At 48.9% G+C, this 22,446-nt stretch overlaps 3 protein-coding genes across 3 annotated transcripts in view; 2 read left to right on the top strand and 1 right to left on the bottom strand.

The window, feature by feature from the left end:
• The window catches only part of LOC104493625 (phytanoyl-CoA dioxygenase, peroxisomal-like), a gene marked incomplete at its 5' end in the record, with an annotated part of 9,860 nt that extends 4,880 nt beyond the window's left edge, over positions 1–4,980 (top strand). The window contains one exon of the mRNA XM_010136344.1: positions 4,851–4,980. Within this exon, the coding sequence (XP_010134646.1) occupies positions 4,851–4,980 (130 nt within the window). The remainder of the gene's footprint in view (positions 1–4,850) is intronic.
• On the top strand, positions 4,858–9,823 carry LOC104493623 (phytanoyl-CoA dioxygenase, peroxisomal-like). Its single transcript, XM_010136342.1, has 7 exons — positions 4,858–4,961; positions 5,253–5,418; positions 6,327–6,408; positions 7,596–7,777; positions 8,549–8,698; positions 9,017–9,151; positions 9,770–9,823. The coding sequence occupies exons 2-7, from the start codon at positions 5,308–5,310 to the stop codon at positions 9,821–9,823; spliced, it is 714 nt and encodes a 237-aa protein (XP_010134644.1). The 5' UTR covers positions 4,858–4,961; positions 5,253–5,307.
• Positions 9,824–19,492: 9,669 nt separating this feature from the next.
• The window catches only part of MCM10 (minichromosome maintenance complex component 10), a 17,359-nt gene continuing 14,405 nt past the window's right edge, over positions 19,493–22,446 (bottom strand). The window contains exons 15-19 of the mRNA XM_010136343.1: positions 22,014–22,153; positions 21,077–21,190; positions 20,158–20,303; positions 19,912–19,954; positions 19,493–19,576 (exon numbers count right to left, since the gene is read on the bottom strand). Of these exons, the coding sequence (XP_010134645.1) occupies positions 19,493–19,576; positions 19,912–19,954; positions 20,158–20,303; positions 21,077–21,190; positions 22,014–22,153 (527 nt within the window). The remainder of the gene's footprint in view (positions 19,577–19,911; positions 19,955–20,157; positions 20,304–21,076; positions 21,191–22,013; positions 22,154–22,446) is intronic.

Genomic DNA, 22,446 nt, shown 5'->3' with positions numbered 1-22,446 from the left:
AGAGCAGGATGGAAAACACGTGCCTGAGAAGGAGCTTCTCTAACTGGAGAGTGCAGACCCTGCCTTGGCAGGCAGAATTACGTGTGCTTTGTTGACCTCTGCCTTGGTAACTTGGCCAAGTGCTGCATTACAAAATCACGTTACGCTAATACGAAATAATTGCCCTGAGGTTGAACAGCTGATACGTCAAAGAAAACCTAACCTAGAAAAAACAAGATTTGCTGTGCTTATCTTAGACAACCGAAGAATTTAGGTCTTGAGACAACACCCTGATTTTCTTGATGTTTTCAGGATGGTTTTTTAAAAGTTCCTCCTGTGACAGCCCTTTGGAATGATGCTACACTAACAAGATTTTCTGCAAGAATTTATGCAAGGGGTACAGTTTTTAACATTTCCAACTTCCTTTTCTACACAAAAGAAATAAAATTAATCGGGGTTTCATGCCAAGCCCTCAGTATGAGCTCACATGGGAAGTTTTTAGTACAGCTGATGGAGATGGGGGTATTGGTACCCGCAGAATCAACAGTGTCAGGGACTGGGTGAAGAGGAAGAAGCAACCACTCACATAGCAAAATGGGACTGATGGGCTGGAACGTGATTGCTAGAGTTCTTCAAATGTGACCTGGTGTGGCACCATAATCTTACCTAGCAGCGGTGGCACAAGTGAAATACATGGTTGACAGGGTTGGGAGCTACTGGGCCAGCAAACCAGCCTCCCATTGGCCTTGCCCACCTGATCCAAGGCTGTGTGAAATGAGGGAGTCCTCCCTGGAGTCTGGTGGGACGGGGAAAAGGAGACTTCTGGTGCTGCTAGGTCGGGGAGGTGGTTGGATGTTCCTCAAGGTGCGCTGGTGGCAGGGTGGAGCAATGTGCACCAAAGTCATCCTCTCGCCTTTCACAATGTTTTTCCTTGCTTTCTGAAATACTGTTTTGCTTTCAGAATCTATTTTTTGAACCACAGATTAAATCAGAGCAAAACTGTATTCAAGGGCTGTGTTGTGTTATTTCTGCTGCTCAAAAATTCTGGCGGTGGGTGCATCATTGAATACCCCAGCAATCCTCACCTCTTTTCCACTCCCTCCTCCCACCCGGAGAAGGTGCCGGAACAGCTCCAAAGGCTGCACTGACGGGCTCTTGTGGTTCCTTCTGCTCTGTAACCCTCAACCCACAAGGCTCAACAGTGGGCTGGTTAGAAAAGTGGCCAGTGGAGAGGAGGGATCTCTGCTTCTTCCTCTTCCTGCAGCATCTGTGGGGTTTCTTCTTGTTCATATGCTTTTTAAACAGAGGGAGGTTTGAGCACAGTCACTGCGCTGGTCCTGAACTCTTGGTGGTGGGCTGAGGTGTCTGGGCTGTGGTTCACACCTGGAGACAGACGTAGCCTGTGGTTTGACCACAACACCAAGAAGACTGAGGAAGGGGAGACTTCCTGACAGACCCCAGCCCTGCTCAGTGGGTGGTTTTGAGTACCCTGGTTCGTGCCTCTCTTCCCATGCCCTCTGTATCACCCTGGCACTGATCCCGCTCTGCAGGAGATGTGCCATGCTGCCTCTCGAGACTTGGACCTTCTCAGCCTGGCCTTTGCTTGCTGCATGGGCCCGAGTGAATGCTTTCCAGCAAGCTGGAGGCTCCTCCACCGACTTCGCTGAGCTCTGCCTCACAGCTGAGCTGGTGCTCTCCTTGGGATTTTTGTGAGGACTGAAGAGTGTCCCGTCTGCTTCGCGACATGGGCTTTGTGGAGAGACTTCCCTGTCTAGCATTACTGGAGTAGCTGAGTTGACTGCAGAGGGAGCTGTCACTGCAGAGAAGAGCTACAGGTGTCCACCGGATCCCCAGAGTTTCCAGACTCTGAATTTATCCTGCTAACGCTGGGAGAAGGAAAGGAAGAGCTTTAGCTTTGTTTTTGAAAATGTGCACGTCTCTGCCTATGGATTTTGGCTTAAATTTCCTCTTTCAGAAGAATAAAACCACCAAAGACTTTGCAGATCACAGAAACTTAGCAGTTGTCCCATCTGATGAGAGAGTCAAGTCCTCATTCCTTCCTACAACACCACACTGAGGATACTCCAGAGCGTAGTGAAGCTCCCCTCGACAGTGTGCAAGGCCAGCTCAGGTGGATCCTAGTGATGCCAAGGAGTCTGATCCTTGACCCCTGAAACGACCCTGAGCAGAGCCAGATCCAGCAGAAGTTCTTCTCAGCAAAGCTACAGGCTCATGGGTGCAGGACCATGTTCCCAGGAGAGTAAGGACCCACAAGCGCCTCCTCACAGGAATTTTGAGCAAGGGCTTGAGTCCAAGGGGTGCTTCATCAGTTCATGTAAATGTGACCCCCTGTGAGAGGGATCTAGCTGGTAAGTGCATTCTGGTTCCTGTCTCCACCCATCCCAGCCAGCAGAGATTCTGCAGTCACAGGTTTCCAAAGCACAGGCCCCACTAGTGGAAATTCACGGCTGGAAATGCATGTCAGTCTCCAGCGCTTGGATTTCTGGGTGAAGAACAAAACCACTCCATGTACCTCTTAGGGTTTGGTTTCGTGGCAGTGAAGTGCAGCTGATTCCAGCGTGTCAGCCGGGTGACTGCAGAGCGAGCTGCGGCCACCGAGGAGCTGCGAGGTTTTATCAGCCATCAGGTCCAAACTCCCTCTTCTCCTTTGAATTGCCGCCAGGGCAGCAGGAGAGGGAGGAGGAGAGGAAAAGCAATATTTAACCAAGTCAACTGCTGCCCCAAGCTTAATTTTTTTCCAGGAGGAAACCTGCCCAGTGTGCTGTGGCCCCATGAAGAACAAGTGCAGGAACCCAAGTGCTGCTCCCAAACACACTGCCCATCTCTCCATGAGTTTTGCAGTCCCAAAGTATTCCCCGTCGGAAAGGGGAATTTTTTTTTTTTTTTTTTTTGCTATCCTGTGAAAAAAATGAAGAGCCTTGTCAAGAGAAGGACCGTGTTCAGCCTGTGGCCTCCACCTTTTCTGGAGTCAGAGCAGGCGGAAGGAGAGCTGACCCCAGGACAGTTTGTAATGAGGACATGCTGCATTCAGTGCACTCCTGGTCCTTGCAGCAAGAGCCACACCTCCACCTTCCCTCCCGCAGCAAGTGCTGTGACCCGTGGACTGTGAAGCTGGCCCAGGGGAAGGGGAAAGACGAAGGATAGATGGCACAAGCTATCCCAAACTGTGGCGTGGTGGGGCTGGAGTCCGCTTTGCAGGAACAGTGAGGCTCTATGGTGCAGTGGCAACCGGGGAGATGTGCAAAGATGTCAGAAAGTCATCTTGGGTACTGTGCTGCCAGTGCATGATGGATCCATAATCAATCTCATTAATAATATCTCCTCTCAAACACCACTCACGGAGTTAAGGTGGACAGAGGAGAGTGCTACGTGCACTGCCAAGGACAGGGTATGTTGAATACATAATTTTTAAGCATGTCCCATCTTGAAAGGAACACGAGGCCGTTGCAACCTCTGTTTGCAGCTCCCCATTTTTCAGCTACCTTCTCTTTTCCTTCTCTCCCTACTCCAGGATTTCCACTCTAGGCTTTTTCTTTCCCAGCAGGGCACTCTTAGAGGACAGGAGCCACCACGCTGTTAAAGTAGAAACCACCCATGCCAGCACAGTTGTGGTGCGTGACTGAGCGTGCCAGGCGCTGGGTTCTGCACACGTGTTGGCTCTGTCCTTGCAGCCGTCCTGGCAGCTGGTGGCAGCTCTGAATGAGCAGAGTGCAGGAAAGGCAGCATGTAGAATCATGCTTGAACTTTCCTCACCTCCTTCTCTCCTGTTCCCAAACTCTCCTGTTCCTTCACTCCTGCCCTTCACCCAGCCAGGGTGGTGAGACCAGCAGCTTCTTGAGAGGCTCCTGGGCATGCCCAGGTGCCAGCACATGCGCAGGGAAGGAGAAGAGGAGCAAACAGCACCTGGGTACTGTCATCTCGGTGCTGCCCATGCTGTGGTTGCGCTCCACCCCGAGCACTGTGCAGACCTTATAAGTGCTGGGCGGCAAGCTGGGCTCTTGGTGCTGTCTCCTCAGCATCAAAGCCAAACCCAACGGCTCGGCTGACCACCATCCTACGGCACTTTCCCCACATCTAGGTGCAGCTCCTGCTCCTGTATCCTTTCTGATCTGGGGTTGGGGTGGAAAGGGAGGAGGGGGGTGGGGTGAAAAGCAAAAGTGGTTTCCACATGGGCTGTGTTGTGACCTCGGTAATGCAAAGTGTGATCTTTCTTCAGAGCATTTGGGTGCCGTGCTCACACCTTGTGTGACTCTTCTCCAGGTGAGATTTAAACTTTCTCTAGGTGAAGCTTCAATTCCACCCACAAAGCTCCGTAAGCAAGGCGGGTTCACTGTCATCTGGTTGGGTCACTGTCCTCTGGGTGAGCCTGGGCTCTCTCTGCCTGGCACAGAACACAGTTATGTTTGTCTGAACTTGTTGAAATGACCTGGAGGTTTCCTTTCTGCGTGCTTTCCTTGTGAAGCGTGGGGAAGGGTCTCATTTCTCTGCAGTAATGCTTTCATACTCCAATGTGTCTGAGTGTCTATTCCTTAATTTATAACCCAGAAAACTGCTGCTCCATTGGTCGCTGCTGCTGCTCAGCCAAGGATGTTTCGGTAAATTGTATCTTTGTTCATACAAAAGTAAAAAAACCAAACACTGAGTTTGAGTTGCTACTTAATTATTTTCTTCCAAGTGCCCTTGGTGTCTGCTGTGGGGATAGTTTCTTTCTGATTTTCCCCCAGACGTTGGCTGGAGCTGCCCAGCAGCCACCAATACCCCACAGGGCACTGTCTCCTTGCCGGGTCTCACCAACACTGTTCCCATTGCTCTGCCCAGCCCTGCTAACGCGTTTCTCCTCTGTGTCTCAGCTACACTCTGGACAACGATGTCCTCACCACGGAGCAAAGGCAGTTCTATGAAGACAACGGGTATCTGCTCATTAGGAAGCTCGTTTCTGATGAAGACATCGAGCACTTCAGGTATGGGGTGCTTGCCTAAGGTGCGGGGGGGGGGGGGGGGCGTGGGGGGAGTTTTTTTTCGAGCCCTTCGGGTATGGGGTGCTTGCCGAAGGGGGGGGGGGGGGGGTGGTCCTGTGTGCAGCGGCATCGCGGGGGAGCTCTGGGAAGCTGGATGAATCTGGACCCTCCCAGCAGGGATGTGCGTTGTGTTGTTGAGTACCTTCCTCTGTAGCAAAGGTGTCTTTGGGGAGAGTAATCTGGTCAAACATGGTTAAAACGGGCTCTACTTCTCTGATTCCCTCTGCTTTGTAGGAAAGAATTTGTGAGGATCTGCAACAAGGAAGTGAATCCACCGGGACTTAAGATAATGAGAGATGAGGTCTACAGGCCCAACTTCATTCGGTCTGAAAGAACAGTGAAGAAAGTGCATGATTTCCGGGAGGATGAAGAGCTGTTCAGATACTGTGCTCTGCCGGAGGTAAAAAGCCAGCGGGCGGGGGATGGTGCTGGGAGAACCCAGTATCTATCTGTGAACATAAATATGTTTTAATGCCGAGGCGAAGGCGATGTCCCAGCTAGGCAGGCCAAGCCAACCCTTCTGGAAGGTTCTGTGGTGCTCTGTTCTGTACAGTCTCCACATCAGAGGGGTTTGTACTTTGTGTACATTCCCACCACTTTTCGTAAGATGAAGTGCATTAATGTATGCAACGTGTGGCTACAGTTCCTCATGTGTTGGCTCGTCCTGGATCCTGGAGTACTACAGCAGTCAGGTTATGTCGGAGAATGTTTTGTAGAGCTCTCGAGCTGTTGCCCTGGCAGTCGTCCATCTTCCATCTTTGGCAACGCTGTAAAGTGCAGCAGAGAAAGCGCTGGTGAGCGCTGCATCTACAGCAGCATCTCTAGGTGGTTTGTTTGTGCTTGGTTTTTATAATCACAGAATCACAGAGAGGCAGGGGTTGGAAGGGACCTCTGGGGATCATCGAGTCCAACCCCACTGCTAGAGCAGGGTCACCCAGAGCAGGTGGCGCAGGATGGCATCCAGGGGAGTTTTGAATCTCTCCAGAGAAGGAGACTCCACAATCTCTCTGGGCACCCTGTGCCAGGGCTCTGCCAGCCTCACAGTAAAGAAGTTTCTCCTCGTGTTTATATGGAGCTTCCTGTGCTCTAGTTTGTGCCCATTGCCCCTTGTCCTGTCGCTGGGCATCACTGAGAAGTGTCTGGCCAAGTAAAAAATTTTGGGTTAAACTGCTGATAACAGGTACACCCTCATGAACAACCCAACCCACAATTTCTTACGGTCTAGACCTGCCTCGGCTTTGATTTACTTGCTCTATATTAGCGCAGCGTAAACCGCAAGTATTTCTTCTGCTGCTTTTTCCTTTGCAGATCCTGAAATACGTTGAATGCTTCACTGGGCCAAACATAATGGCCATGCAGATGATGCTGATAAATAAACTTCCAGATCTCGGTAAGCAGAGCTCCAGGGAGAGGGAAGTGCTGTTGTTCATGTGCCCGCTTTGCCAGGTCTTGAACCGAAGAGGCACGTACCCTTTCAGAGGAGTTGCTTGAATTGAGTGGAATTAAAAGCAATTCTGAAAACATACGAAGTTAGTTTGGTAATGGCGTGGTTTAGTTTAGTGCTGGCTTGCTGGCATACGTTGCTTAACATTTGGTTTGCTGTAGATGTTCAGGTTCACACGTTGGGAGTACGTGTGAGCCTCCTAAATCTAACCACATGTCACATCTAAAATACTCTTTCCAACTAATTTAACATCTTTCTGCAATTTAGGTCTTTGCACCATGTTAACTGTCCCTCAATTATTTTTTTTTAAGGCAGCATTCAAGTTTCAAAAAGGAACATGCAAAGATTAGACACTCAGCTGCTTCTCCAGCTGTCGGCACTTGCGTGAAGCTGTTTAAGAAGCTTTTTTCTTTTTTAAGGCTTGACATTTCACAAGTGTGGAAAACAAGTGCTTCCTGGAGCTTGGTAAAAGACAGTATACACAGAGAAGATCCTCTGCTTAGAGTTCTTGTGCGATTTTCCAGACTAACGTTTCAGAAATGTCAAACTTAGCCTGACTCCTGACCTCGCTGACAGTGGCTGCAAACTCAGCGCTTTGACATGACGACGCTTGAACAGCTGCCAAACGGAGGGGTTTGAATCCTGGCTTGGGCTTCTAGCGCTGCAGATCAGAGTTTCACTTTATACAAGAGAAATGGGAGGAAATGAAACTTAATTAACAACGTTACAGTTTTTGTCAAGTTGCTTTGGCCCTTCATAAGCTTTTGCAGTGCAGCAGAGTTGGGACCCGAGCTGGTTCCTGCTCTGAGGTGTTCGACGGCAGCAAGGGCAGAGTACACTGAGTTACTAGAACATTTCGTTTGTTCATGCCGTTCCCAGCCACTCCGCAGAGCAGCTACGGCCCCAAGAACCATGGCTGGCCTCTTACCGTGGCCACAGAGTGAGGTTTCAACTCCTCTGGCCTCAGAGCTGAGTGCCAGCAAGAGGCAGTGCTTCACCCGCAGCTTTGGAGCGGTGTCCTGGGACACATTACCACCGTCAGTGATGTGATGCTCCCCAGGACAATTCTGTGTCACACCTAAAGTGCATGAAGAGCTTTCTCAGTGTAGCCACACACGTTCCCTGCCTTTCAGGTAACCTGAGCTCTCGCCACCCCATGCATCAGGACTTGCACTACTTCCCCTTCCGGCCCGCGGATCGCATCGTGTGCGCCTGGACCGCCATGGAGAGGGCTGACCGGGACAACGGCTGCCTGGCAGTGCAGCCGGGGACGCACAAGCTGCCCCTGAAGCCTCACGGTTATCCACAGTGGGAGGTAGAGTGACACAGGGGGCTGGGGAGGGCGTGCATGAGGGGACCACGTTTGGGCTGGGGGGTGCACTCGAACACAGTCTGTGGCTGGGAAGCTGTCTGTTACGGATTGGTCTTCGTTCACACCAGTCAACCGTTTTTCACCATTCTTGCTGAGTCTGAAGGCTCTTTCTGCTTCTCTGAATTCATACCTGCTAGACAAGGATGTTTGCTGTCCTGTAGGAGAAAACTGGATGATAAACAGTTGACCAGAATTTAAGTTCAGGCAATACTTCTCTCCTAAGCAAGGATGCTTCTTGACCTGGCCCAGCATGGTGATGGCTGTGCGTGGAGCAGGAGGCTGGGCTTGACACCCCAGAGGTGATGGGGCTCCCTTGTGCTCCTCTCCATTCTCTCCAATGGAAAGAATGAATTCAGCCTGAGAAAAGAGATGAAGAATGTCTTAATTGTGAGATGGGAATTTTTCATATGGGTTTGTAGCTCATATCGGCCCTATCGTATGTGTGTCTGAGATGCAACTGAGGAAGCTGAGCTATCCGCAAGACGGGCAAAGATGATCCAGAAAGCAGAGCGGACCATTCTGGTTCTTTAGACATGAGTCCTTTATAACTGATTAACAAGGCTTGTAGGTGAACACGTCGACTCTCCATCGTGTGTATTAAATGTACAACCTTCAAGAAAGAAAACCAGGCACGATCTTTGCATCTCTTCTCCTACATTGAGAAACCAGTGTTCTAATTTTACTGAATTATTTAAACTCCTCCTTGGTTTCTAGAGTCCATCGAGCAAATTTGTCCATGGGCTGCTGGATTATGATAAGAAAAGTCCCAGGGTTCACATTATCATGGAGAAAGGAGACACGGTGTTCTTCCACCCCCTGCTCATCCATGGCTCTGGGATAAACAAGACATCAGGTTTCCGGAAGGTAGGAGACCACCTGTAGATACAGCTGTCAATATTTGTTTAGCAGCTAAACACCATCAAAGTTCTTAACTAAGAACTGATTACAAAATAACCGGGTTGATGAGACTGTCTGGGTGCAGAGTAAGGATGTTTACGGACACACAGATCCGCTGTGACCTGAGTTCTCTGATCACCACTCTGGTTGCTGGTGATCCGGGATCAAGGAGGTGAAGTATTGCTCTAGGGTGCGCGTGTGCATGATCTGGAAAGCTTGAGACTTTTTCGCACCAGTCATTTGTAACCAGTGTGGTAGCGAGTGATGCCCAATTTCCTCACGCAGTGTATAAGCTGTCACTTTGCCAGCTCCGAGTGCAACTACATCGATGTCAAGAACACGACCCAAGAGCACCTGGAGAAGGAATTGATTGAATTTGGACGAGAAAAATATAAATTGACCACCCCTGTGGACTTGCCGGTAATCTTAAATCATGACCTTATCTCGTAACGAGCAAGAACTAGAAGCAGTTTTGGCCTTTTTGCTGACAAGACTTCTTCATGCTGCCTGTGCTGGAGAAGTGCCCTTGCTCCCCACGCAGCCCCTTCTGCAGGGCAGCGGAGGAGCTCTGCAGATTCCTCCTCCGGCTCTGCTCACCGCCATTCCCACCTCTGAGCTCCCAAAATTGATTTTATCCTCACGCCTTGGTAGCTTCAAGTGCAGATCAGCCCAGCTGGGGCCAAATTACGCCAGCAGCTCTTCAGGTGACCACACCTGAATTTGCAGGAACAGGAGGGCACAGTTTATACCGTGCCCATCTGTGGTGGCTTCTCTGCGTACCACACCAATCCAACGAGCCTTCTGGCTCCTGCGGTCCTGTGTGCTGGGATCTGTAGCTTTTTATTTCATCTAGTGATGTCTCTACTTTTCTGTTGGAGACTTTGAAGTGACAATTAATAATTTAATGGGTATTTTTATGAATACATGGCCAAGGAGATAAGACGTGCCAGGAATAAGCAGGAAACACTCTATCCGAAGATGGTGGCTTCTAAGTATTTTTTTTGTTTGATTTGTTTTTCTTTTCTTTTTTTAATGCAGTGTATTTGGAAGAAGCGAGGAAAGATCGTGAAAGGAGAAAGAATTAATCTTTAAAGTCACCTCTGAAGACCAGGGTGGAAAACGTGTGCCCGAGCATCAGCTCCTGAGTAGCCAGATTTATGTGCTTTTTGCCCTCTACGTAAGAAACTTACCCAAATACTGCATTGGAAAATCACTTTATGCTAGTACAAAATAGTTTCGTTGAGGTTCAACAGCTGATGTTCTTCAAAGGAAACCCGACCTACAAAACCAGATTTGCTGCAGTGATTTTAGCTAATCAAAGGAAAAGTCTGATGGGAGATGTGCTTTACTTCTTGATTATTTTTTTCTAGTCTCTCTCTTGATACACTTTGGGGCTGATGCTCTATTAATGTAAGGTTATTAATAATCATAGTAGAATTATAATAATTATAGTTAGATTAGATCAATATTATCAATATAAGATTCTGTGCGTGATCATGTTCTTAAGGTTCCTAACATCCTTTTTCCATACAAAATAAACACAGAGTGTCAGGGAAGTTTCAGTGTGAGTTCGCAAGGCGAGTCATCAGCACAGCTGATGAAGACGTGGATTTTATTGTTATTTTTGAAATAAAGAGTAAATTAAAGCAAACCCATGTTTGGTGGCTGCGTGGCATTGTTTCCACAGTTCAGAAATCTGCCCGGGGGTGTGTGGTTGAATCAATAAGGAAGTGAATCCTGGAAAGGCAAGTGTTTGGGCTGAGAAAAACACGAGGACACTGCAGCTCAGCATCACCCAGCACCCAGCAACTGCCTGTGCCCTGCCTGTCTTGCCAGATGTGTGGGTGACTGAGAGCAATTCCCGTGCTCCTGCTGCTGAGCCCTTCCGGTGAGGGCAGCAGTTCAGGGGTGGCCTTCCTTTATTCCATGAACTCCCAGAATCACAGAATCATTTTGGTTGGATGAGACCTTTAAGATCATCGAGACCAACTGTTCACCCTGCACTGCCAAGTCCAACCACTCAACCGTGTCACTCATGTCCCGCATTTACACACGTTTTAGATACCTCCAGGCATGGGGACTCCACCACCTACCTGGGCAGCCTGTTCCAGGGCTTGATAACCCTTTCTGTGAAGAAATTTTTCCCAATACCCAGCCTAAACTTCCCCTGGCACAACTTGAGGCCATTTCCTCTCGTCCTGTCGCTTGTTTCTTGTGAGAAGAGACTGACCCCCACATCGCTACAACCTCCTTTCAGGTAGTTGTAGGGTGAGCACTCCCTGAGCCTCCTTTTCTCCAGGCTAAACAACCACAGCTCCCTCAGCTGCTCCTCACAGGACTTGTGCTCTAGACCCTTCACCCCTTTGCTGCCCTTTTCTGAACCTGCTCCAGCACCTCAATGTCCTTTTTGCAGTGAGGGGACCAAAACTGGACACAGTGCTCAAGGCATGGCCTCACCAGTGCCATGTACATGGGGACAATCACTCCCCTGCTCCTGTTGGCCACACCAGTGCTGGTACAAGCCAGGATGCTGCTGGCCTTCTTGGCCACCTGGGCACACTGCTGGCTCATCTTCAGCTGCTGTCAACCAACACCCCCAGGTCCTTTTCCACCAGGCAGTTTCCAGCCACTCTTCCCCAAGCCTGTGGCGTTGCAGGGGGTTCTTGTGGCCCAAATGCAGGACCCGGCACTTGGTCTTGTTGAAGTTCATGTTCTTGGCCTCAGCCCATCAATCCAGCCTGTCCAGATCCCTCTGTAGAGCCTCCTGACCTTCAAGCAGATTGATGCTCCCACCTAGCTTGGTGTCATCTGCAAACTTACTGAGGGTGCACTCGATCCCCTCATCCAGATCATTGATAAAGATGTTAAACAGGACTCAAAACTGAACTCTGGGGGACACCACTGGTGACTGGCTACCAACTGGATTGAACTCTCTGGGCCTGGCCACCCAGCCAGTTTTTTACCCAGTGGAGAGTGCACGCATCAAAGCCACAAGCAGCCAGTTTCTCCAGGAGAATGCTGTGGGAAACAGTGTCAAAGGCCTTACTAAAGTCCAGGTAGACAACAGCCACAGCTCTTCCCTCATCTACTAAGCCGGTCACCTTTTCACAGAAGGAGATCAGGTTAGTGAAGCAGGATCTGCCTTTCATAACCCCATGATGAGTGGACCTGATCACCTTGTCCTGTATGTGCACTCAGGACGATCTACTCCATAACCTTCCCTAGCACCGAGGACAGACTGACAGGCCTGCATCCAGTAGGGGATGGAGATTCTCCTCAGCTCTCCTGTTGCTGTTAATGTATTTACAGAACCATTTTTTATCATCTCTGATGGCAGTGGCCAGATTAAGTTCTAGCGGGGTTTCGGCCTTTCTAGTTTTCTCCCTGCACAGTCTCACAAAATCCTTGTAGTCTTCCTGAGTGACTCCTTCTTCCACAGGCCACCAGCTTTCCTTTCCTTCCCGAGTCCCAGCCAAAGCTCTCTGTTTAGCCAGGCCAGTGCAGTTCAGTTTGATGCCCTGGGATGCTGGGCTGTAGTTTTGGTGTGCAGGGCTGGAACCCTCTCCTGACGGCTTCCAGGCCAGCACCAAATTGGCTTTACCACTGTTACTTTCTTCAAAAATCATCAGGACATGTTAATGAGTCCCAGGAGCTGGTAGGTGATTCCTTGGCACCTGTTTCAGTGCAGTTATGAGTCTTTTTGCTAACACTAAGTCAACCTCCTTGTTGTGAGCAAGGCCGTATTTTCTACTTTTAAATCCTAGCTGACACTTCACGATTCTTTGCTGTCAGATACAGTAATGCCAAAACCATTTGGGAGGCAGCTTTGGGCAAACCACCTGCCAGTATCTCTTTACCTCCTCAGTGCATGACCATGTGCATGGTCCCAGACCATGTCCTGGCTTCCATGATGTTATAGCTGAATGTTCAGAAATCGGGGTATCGGTGCAGCAGTAGATGAATTACGCTGTGTCTGTGATTAAAAGCCATCATCATCATGGCTTGGCCAACTGTCCTAAGGAATTATTATCACAGAACCACAGAACACCAGGTTGGAAGAGACCACAAGGATCATCTGGTTCAACCTTTCTTGGGAAAAGCACGGTCTAGATAAGATGGTCTAGATAAAATTATATGAAATATAAACCAAGCTGCACCTGAAGGCTTAAGGACATCTTGTTGTGCAAGGAAAAGCCACGTGCATGCTGTTGAAGGAAGGGTTTTGTTTATTTCTAATGAGGACTTTTGTTAAGCAACAGGCATGAAGCAAGGTTTCATGCTATCAGTTTACCCGCGTGTGTGTGGAGCAGACAGACAGCTTGTCTGTGGGGTGTGGGGCAACCTGCACTGAACTAGCTTTCAACAATTTCAAGCCCATCGTCTCCTTGCAAACATGGTCACCTGCACCGTGAGGTGGGCGCGTGGTTTCAGTGCTGTGAGAGATGCTACAAGACTTAACACATCCACAGCTTGGTGGCCTGCTCTTCCCCACGTTGCTTGACCCCATTGTGCTGTGTAGGGGTGAGCTGCGTAGGACCCCAGCATCAGGGCATGGCACAAACAGACCTGACCCTGATTTTATTATTGCTCAGCCTTCTGCTGGACATGTGTCCTCCTGATCCAGGCTGTCCACCAGAAGGACCATAGAGCTAAGGATGAATTCTGCAGGCAGACAGTTATTTTCTCCCCTAAGGCAGTGGGTGGATCTCCTCTCTGCTCCCATGCCCAGCTCCGCTCCTGTTAGGACTCAGGGTGATGCTCTCTGCAGCACGTGTACTTTCCCTCAGCACCCTCCAGCCCTGAAACACAGGGGTCACCTTCAGGGGTCTTGTCAGTGACTTGAGCTGGAGAGACATTGTCTGCAACATAATTTTGAGGGAATTTTTTCCACCTAAGTAATGTCCTGAGTACCCTGGTTCGCACATCAGATAAAACGCTGTTCTTGTCATTTTCAGAGCACCTTTCCCCCGATGCATGCTGTCCTTCCTTCCTCTTCCTTTTTCCTTTTCCCTCCCGTTTTCCTCTTCCTTTCCCTTTCTTCCCTCTTTTTCTTTCTCCTCTCTTCTCACTCTCTGCCATTATCTTCATCATCTTCCTTTTCCTTTCTTTGTCTTTTCTCTCTCTCTTCTTCCCTTCCATTCATTCTCTTTCTCACTCTCCCTTCATTTTTTTCTCTGATGCGTTTGTTCTCAAAGCAATTTTTTTTTTACTAAAAAAAATAAAGTGTTTCCACTCTATATTTTGCCTCCTCTACTGTTTCAAGACTCAGTAAATTAGCTCATCTCCAGAACACCAAAGCTGCATTTCTCCTGGGACTGACAGACACCCAAATGCCCACAGGGACACGTGCATGAAGCCAAAGCCAAAGCCCCGGTTCTCTACCGAAAGGGGACACGGCCACTCCCTCCTGCCCTGGCTCGCCCCACATGTGCAGCCCCAGAGATCTGTGGTCCTCTTTCACCTGCAAGATCATCGGCGAACTCAAGGGCTAGCAGAGGGTGACCAGACCAGAGTACAGCATAGTTTTCATTCCTCCAACACTTCCCACGGGCCAGTCTGGGCTGGAGGGCAGAGGTTTTGCCAGGTCCAGGTGTGTCCACAGGCGTTGGTTGCACTTTTGGCCTTGATGATTACTCTAACTCACAAGTGGTCCTAAGGGTATTGATCCCTCTTGTGATTTTGATTATGATTGGTGGTGTCTTGGCTATGGGATTTTTTCTTAAAGATTCAATTTCAGAAATTCTCCAGTTCAGGAATGAGAGAAAAATGGGAATCAGAAATCTTAACCCCTGCAGTGTTTCTAAATAATAAAGCTTGAAAAATAGGATACTCACCAAAAAAAAAGTGGTAAATGGGATCTGAAAGAGTCAAGGCCACAGGAGGGAAATGAAGAAAAATTCCATTTCGTTGTTTTAGTCCTTATGATTTTTCAAGCCAGTTTTGTTGATGTGATGAGGGACATTCAGAATTTCAGCACTTTGTACTGACAAAGCTGCTTCTGCCCAACTTTATTAACAAAACACTTAGGCTTAGGTCTGGCTAGAAGTTTTGCAGATGCTCAGCTTTGGTCTTCAGCAACTGTTTATTTTGCTGTATGAAAAAGGATTTTCTCAAAGTGTTATTCTATTCCTCAAAAATTCAGCCTAACTTTTCCCAGAAATCCCCCTTGCAAGCTGAGAGCTAGAAGGGAGTTTCACCCCAAAAAAGGACTAGTCAAAAGCAGCAGCAACAGCAAAAAAGAGCACGAGAAAGCATTTATTGCTGCGGTTCCCAAGCAACTTCTAGGCTGAGAGGCCCCACATTCATCTGCAGCCCTGGCTTAGGAGTGGAGCAGCAGTTTCAGGGATGAAAGAGCACAGAGGTTTTTTTGGAAGGATTTACCTAACTCACTGAATCTAAGCAGGGTGTTCAAGTACTTCATCACCAGGATTTGAGCGACCTGGTCTAGTAGGAGGTGTCCCTGCCCATGGCAGAGCAGTTGGAACAAGATGATCTTTAAGGTCCCTCCCAACCGTTCTGTGATTCTGTGATCTCCACCAGCCTGAATGAAATCAGACTGACAGCATCAGGCAGGTTTAACCCCCAGGGCATACAAGTTTTGGCATGTGCCAAGAGTAACCGAGGCCTTAATTTAGGAAAGTAATTAAGACTCCATATAATTACTTCCCATGGCACATGCTGTGCTGCCGGTGTACAGGATGGGCTCAGATACAGGAGCACCATGATCTGCCGTGACTTGCCCATGCTAAGCTCCTATCCATCCCCTGACTGCTCTAAGCCACCCCAGTTACTCCAGCTCTACAGGGAACGTTACGCTCATTCACGTTCAGTGTCACATGTCCCCTCCTAAAAGCAGCACAGCCACCATGTGCCGAGTTATCCGGGGTCAGAACGCAGGCGCTCACCTGCTGAGTGGTCCTTGCTGGGACAGCAGCCTAACCCAAGGTCGCTTATTTATATGTTTGCACATGTACCACATCCCCTGTGCAGTTCCCAGCCCTTATCTGTGCCTGGATCACCACCCCAGCCAGCTCTGTTCCGCTGTGGGGACAGAGGGAGCAATTACCTTTTCCTATGCAAAACATCTCCTCTCCTTGCTTACATTACCTCCCTGCTCCTTGTCTGTGCAAGTGGTGTGGGCACCCCAGAGCTGCTCCCTTCTTGGGTCCGAGTCTATGAAGATAGAAAAATACAACATAAGCAGCTGTGCTGGAGAGGAAGCTGCGTGACACATGAGCAGAGCTATCAGGTAGCCAACAAAAGGCATAAGCTAACGCAAGGCAGGTTAGTTGGGGAAATTTAACAGCAAGGTACAAACATAACAGCAAATATAATTGTCCTGGAAAAGCCACGTCCACAGAGACACGAGGGCTTTCCCTTCCCTCTGCATTTGCCTGTCACGCTCAAAGTCAGGGTTTGAGATTTTGTCTAACGGACCATGGACAAAGGTTATTTTGCTATTTTTGAATCCCTGTTAGTCATATAAATAGCAAAGAGCACTGATTGCCCAGGTTGATTTTTTCATCCAGCGGTGGACCCCAGCGGCACCCTGAGGTTCTCCTGCGTAGGCAGCACAGGGCTGTTTTCAGGGCAGAAAGAGTGGGATCTGCAACACAGCTTTGTACAGGAAAGGACAAAACAACAGGAGAAAGTTCTGCCTGTGCTCGTCCCACATAGACTTTATTTCGGAAGGGAAAAGGCAGGGAGCAGGTGGGCTGGGAAAATCAAATGTTGTGAGATGGCTGGGTGAGTCCAGCTTGCTGGGGGAGCCGCACATGATGGTCCAAGAGACCACAGCACGGGCTCTGTCATGAAAGACTGAAGGGCAAAAAGGAAGGTCCTTTTTCGTAGTGTATTTATTAGCGAAAGGGTAATAAGTTTTCATTAAGCTGATTTTACTTGAGAGTTAATAAACCTGAGCTGGTTAGAGCAGAGGGAGAAAATGCTAAAGGCTTAACTTTTCCTCAAAGCGTTTGTAAAATCCAAGGAAAGGTAATTTGTGGCGGCAGGGCAAGGTGGTGTAAATTGACATTTCAGCAGTAGCTGAGGGCTGAGGAGAGGCAGGATGCTAAAACCCAAGGCTGATTTCGTAGGAGGTTATAACGAGAAAAGCCGGGTATCTTCCTGCCCGTTTTGATAGACACGAGGCATTTTGTAGCTGAGCAAAACCCTTGCAGTCATGTGCCAACTTGGCTGGGCAAAGGCCTGATATATCAGCTCACTGCTCTGCAAATCCCCATGCCGGCTTGAGAACACACTGTTGGCATTGTACTTCCAGCAGAGTTTTGCTGAACGATTTAGAGGACACCGCAGCTTCAGCACCCCCGCTGTCTTGATTCACCTGCCCTGCTAACAGCAGCAAGCAGCAGGGGTTTCTGTAGCGTTAATCCAGCTTAACGACTTACACCCACTGGTAGCATCAGGGCAGACTCATGATCCTCCCTCTGCTGGCTGCTCTCCTGCCAACACAGCCTGGCATGTGGTTGGGCTCCTTCGCTGCAAGGCTGGAGGTTTCTGTACTATGTTCCCAAAACGGAGACAGCTTCAGCAGCAGCGTAGATCCAGCTGGGTTTGTCTGGTCACACCTGAGCTGCCTCTCATGGGTCTCTGCCTCTTGTTCCGAAGTTTTGGTGGGAATGTATCGGTACAGACCGGAGACCCGGTAACCCATTTGGCCTGGTGCTGGGGCTGTGTGCTCCCGTGTGGCAGCATGTCCCGGGGGCAGCTCCCCTCCTGCCCACTTCTGCTGAGCTGGAACCATCTTTGGCACAAGAAAAGAATCTCCAAAACCAGACTGATGTATTGGGTTTGATGTGCCCCAATCTACCCCACTCCTTGTTTACTGCTGGGCTTTAAGCAGAAAAATGGGCCTTGGTTTCTTCATCCTTTCTTGCATAGAAGGCAGAACTGAGTATCACTTTCATCCCTCGGCTCCCAAGGAGGCACACACCTTTCCTCCCTACCACCGTCCTGGGGGCAGTTACAAAGACAAAGCATTACCCCACCTTCAACATTTTAATTTCTGCAAAAATCTCCTTTCCATTAGCCAAAGACATGGCCTGGAAAGAGGCCTGAAGCTTTCCACATGCTGGCTGGAGGCTGATAAGAGATGTGGAATTTCACGCTGGTTTCATGGGCTCCAGGTGAGAATCTCCTGTTGGTCTGGATGAGAAAACTGGCAGCTGGAGTTATGGACCACAAACCAATCCCTTCTGGTGATTCAGCACCAAGCTCTCGGGCAAAGGACAACGCCCCTTTCTCAGAGACATGGCACCATACAAGCCCAGGGAGCATTTTATTGCGCACCGTATTTATTCTGAATGAGGAATCCACAGGAGACATTGTCAAACAATATCATGGTTACAACCCTACAGTCATCCACCAGTGACACCCCACCCCTCGAATGGTACCGACAGGAGACTGAAATGAATGAAACATGCTGAGCAAAGGTGCCCAGCAAAAGCACCAGCAGGAGATGAAGGCTGCAGAACACTGAGGTAAATCTGTCCATTGCTTCAAATGAAGCAACTTATTTCTCTTCCAGCCCCTGTGTAAACAAAAGAGGTACCGACAAGGCCACTGGGACATGTGAGACTGGTGGTAGCAGTTTCACCAAATCACTGAGGTACTAGTGGTTTTGGGCACTTAGAAACACCCTGAGATCCCACTGGGCATGAGCCAGGGCAGCAGAAGGTGGCCAAATGCTGCAGGCATCCCTACAGCCATGCTTTCAGAAAAAACACCTGTATGAAGACAGACCTTTCCACGAGCCATCTCTTGGAGATCTCATCTCGCTTGGTCTGAGACAGCTACTGGCCCCAGGCAGCTGCACCAGCAGCAAAGGTTGACATGGTGATGGCTGGGGAAGATTTCGGGAAAATTTAAAATGCCAGAAAAAGGGTAAAATGTATCAAATGTAATTGCTCAGCTCTTTAAAACCACTCACAAAAGGGTGCCAGATTCAATAAAGTTTTTCCAAGTGGAAGCTGTGGGTTTGTAGCCATACGGTGGCGTAGTGTGGATGGCGCTGGCAACCCAGTAAGGGGCTGTGCGATGGGGAAAGGGCTTTCAGAAGAGCTCCCACCAGCCTGCAGTGTGAACACCACTGGCTGGCAACACCAAGGCTACCAAAAGGGTTTCTAACACCTAAGCCAAGGAGACAAACTCAGGAACTGTCTGACTTCCATTCTTAAGGGTTCAGAGTGAGTAATTCTGGAGCCAATGAAGACTGCTCGGTGGCTACAATCTTCTCACACCCTTTTCAGCCAGCAGCTGAAAAACCTTGACAGGCTGGCACTTACGCACCACAGTCCTAACTTCACAAGTGCTTACAGAGTCTACAGTCCTCCCAGTCCATGATTTGTCACTTAATTTTGGTGGGTCACACTACACCAGCTATTCCACAGAAATCGTGGGACCCCTAGGGATTGCTTGGGACGAATTCCATTCTAGACATCTCTTTTCTAGGTTAAATCTTGTAACCAAGTTGTTAGTAAAAAAGAATAGCCATGAACATGTGTTTCACGCGCTGCCTTATTCAGTCAATTTTAAAAAGATCAAAGTTAAATATCCATGCAGTGGCCTAGAGGAGATTTTGCAGATGTCCTTCTCATCAGGAATTGACTCCCCTGCTCATTCATCCCTAAAATCAGATTCCTCTTGGCATTCCAGTACAGAAATGTGTGGTTTAGACACAGAAATCCATCCTTATGATGTGTGTTTGTGTGTGTGGGGTGGGGGGGGGTGGAAATCAACTCCATGTCACTTAAGACTATTGAGAAATTTTGGTTGTTCCTCTCCTCTTGGTAAAAGCGTTTCTCCACCAATCTTTGGACCTTTTTTCTCCTAGAAACACAAACCACAGAGAAAAGAAGTTAACGTGTGGTAAGAAGTTGTGGTAGGGCTAAATTCCCTGACTAAATATTTAACAGATACTCTAGGAAGAGTATCTGGCACCTTGACATTGTGAACTGTTACAACGCTGGCCAACAGCAAATTCCTCACAGTTAAATAAAACAAAGCTTCCAGAACAGAAAGGAAGGGGAGGAAGTCCACCCAAACACAGTCTGCAGGTACCTGTGTGCAATGCAGAGCTGCAGGTTTTGTTGGGAGCTTGAAAGGGAGGAAAGTGTGGGACAAAATACCAAGACACTGCTCAGAAATGGCTGGCTCACCCTTACCTTTAGCATCCCGTCTCGCTCCCACTTGAAGAGGCCACAGGTACTGAAAGATGAAGATGGCAGGTGAGGACCACTGCGAGGTGTTTGCTGCGCAGTATGAAAGTAGCCCCACACCCTTCTTACACAGCTTAGCCAGCTGTGGCCGGCGTTCCCACTCGAGGGCATGGTTATTTGACTTCCAACAAGTCGCTTGCGAATGGGCAGTACAAAAGCCCCAGTCACAGTTTCAGGAGGCTCATTTCTTACCTGCAGGGCTTTTTTGGGAGCCTGTCAAGGGAAATAGCTCGGCTTCCACAAGGACATTTGAAAAACCGCTTGATGGCATCATGCCAGTGGAAGTCGTGGTTATCCTGCACGCATGTCTCCAAAGGCTTGAAATGGGTGTAATTACACTGTCAGGGAGGAGAAAGAGAGCTGTGAGCCCTGCACCAGTGTGTAAGACCTGTTCTGTGGGCTGGTGACAGCTGAACATCCAGAGGAAAGTGTCTCTGTGTTCTCCCAACCTGAGAAGCCTGCTAGTCTGAGAGATCATCGCCGCAGGCTTTGTCGCTGCTCCTCCTAATGCCATCCTCCCCTCCTTGCCAGCATCTTGTGGCCCTGCTCCCAGCACTCCATGGAGCACACTGTGACACTCTGTGCAGCCCCAAAACAGATAGGAAAGGGCAGAGGAAGCAGTCCAGCAGGGGCTGAAACCCTGGGAATGGGAGGTTAACTCCTGCCTTTCACTCAGTGTATTTGGGATAGTAACAAAGCTCCACTCCTCTTCCTGATGGCAAAGTCCCTGGAAATGCAGATAGAGGAATCCCACCCACTGTTGTGTTTTCAAGGGATTTTGCCTATTTTCTTATCTCATATGGGGAACTGGGGCTCCCGATACAAAGCACTTCACGGAAGAAACTGGTAAATATTTTCAGGACACCAACACCCATGGAATCCACTGGCACAAAGTTGAGATGTTCAGCACAGACTAAAGCCTGCCTTGCCAGCGTCTTCATGTCACTCAGTGCATGGGCTGCTCTCAGCCACAGGCATAAGGAACAAGACTGTCTCTGATTTCCACACTGGACTACAGCCGAGACGGTGACTGATGGGTAGTCTGCAGGATGGTCCAGCATCATTTTGTGCAATCTGTGCTCTGCTGTCACCCTGGCTCCCCTTCGCTCACCGTTTTACACGTCACAACTCGACATTTCACTTCTTTAATGGTTCTCATCTTCTCTTCCAGTTCTTCCTTTTTCACCAGGGGCTGGAAGTATTGCTCCTGCAGTTCGGCCTCAGCCTGTGGAGGCACACAAAAAGAGTTGTGGGGAGACACCCGATGGGAGAAGCCACTCCAGAAATGGCCTTAGGGCAAATTACACCACGTATCTCTTCTTCAGTAAATCCACACAGTGCATGTGTTGTGCTTCCCCAACACTGAAATGAGCCACCCCCGAGATGTGACTGGAGGGTTTAAGAACAGCACATACTACTGAAATAAGCAAATACTGATGAGGACAGGCAGGAAGAGGTAATGAATGGTATTGCTCCTTAGCCAAAACATTACTCCTCAGAAGACTTTAAAACAACTACAACTTCGTAACAGTACAAGGTGTCCAAGACAAGAGCCCTCTGCCACTGGAGGTGCTGTATCCCCGAAACCATGCTCATCAAGGACCCCGACAGAAGAAATCCAACCTCTTAGCTCTTCAGGGCAACTGCTGGCATTTCACAGGCTCCACAACTTAGACAAGTGCCAGATGAAGGTGGCAGCTGTCCTTATGTGGCCCAGATGTCAAGAAATGATGGACAAAATAGGCATGTGGCTAATTTGGTTTTTAAGGCAGTAGGATTTCTGTGATCATCCATTAACCTGGAAATTTCATTGATTCTTCCAAACACAGCAAAAAACCCGACAGCAACTTGACCTTACCATGGCTGTGGCAATAACATTGACCTGCAGGCACCGTGCCCTGCATGCTCAGAGACCCCTGACTCTACTCATCAGGACAGCCTGGAGCTTATGACATGTTTGGGTGCCTGCTTCTTGCAGGCCTATGAGGGGTCCAGACAGCTCCCTAGCTCTGAGCTGTCAGTGAGTCATGGCTGGATTGAGGCCATACCTCTTTCAGGACATCTGTGTGCTTAGACCTGGCACTCAGGATTTTCTGGAACTCTTCTGACTCCAGATAGGCCAGCTGCTCACATCGTTTCTTTTGGGCAGGCTCCAGTTCATCCATATCTAGAGAGACAAAAAGTGTCAGTCCTATAGAGACCAACTTCAAAACAAGGCTGTGATCTCTAAGCATGATCACTGCCGGAGATTTTGGAAGTCTCAGGTCTCTCAGGCAGATGTTCAAGTCAAACAGCAGCCTTTCACAGTTCAGGAGAACAGGAAGCCAAGTTCAAATATGGCTTCAGGAAAAAAGAAAGTGTTTTTTAAATAACATTGCATCTTCTCTCCAAGGGAAGATTCCCTTTAAAGGGAATTAAGCAATTCATGCAAGGTCACACAGTGAATCACCAGCAGGCAAACAAGTTCCCACAGAAAATTCA

This window comes from Buceros rhinoceros, unplaced genomic scaffold, assembly GCF_000710305.1.
Source record: "Buceros rhinoceros silvestris isolate BGI_N320 unplaced genomic scaffold, ASM71030v1 scaffold11875, whole genome shotgun sequence".
In the NCBI taxonomy this organism is placed as follows: Eukaryota; Metazoa; Chordata; class Aves; order Bucerotiformes; family Bucerotidae; genus Buceros; species Buceros rhinoceros.
Note: the sequence above shows the minus strand (reverse complement) of the source record. Positions and strands in the feature narration are given on the sequence as shown.

Coding starts and splice junctions, on each gene's coding strand:
- LOC104493623 (XM_010136342.1), top strand. CDS start 5,308: ATGAGAGATGAGGTCTACAGGCCCAACTTCATTCGGTCTGAAAGAACA. Junction 5,419..6,326: donor GATACTGTGCTCTGCCGGAG/GTAAAAAGCCAG, acceptor TTTCCTTTGCAG/ATCCTGAAATACGTTGAATG. Junction 7,778..8,548: donor ACGGTTATCCACAGTGGGAG/GTAGAGTGACAC, acceptor CTTGGTTTCTAG/AGTCCATCGAGCAAATTTGT.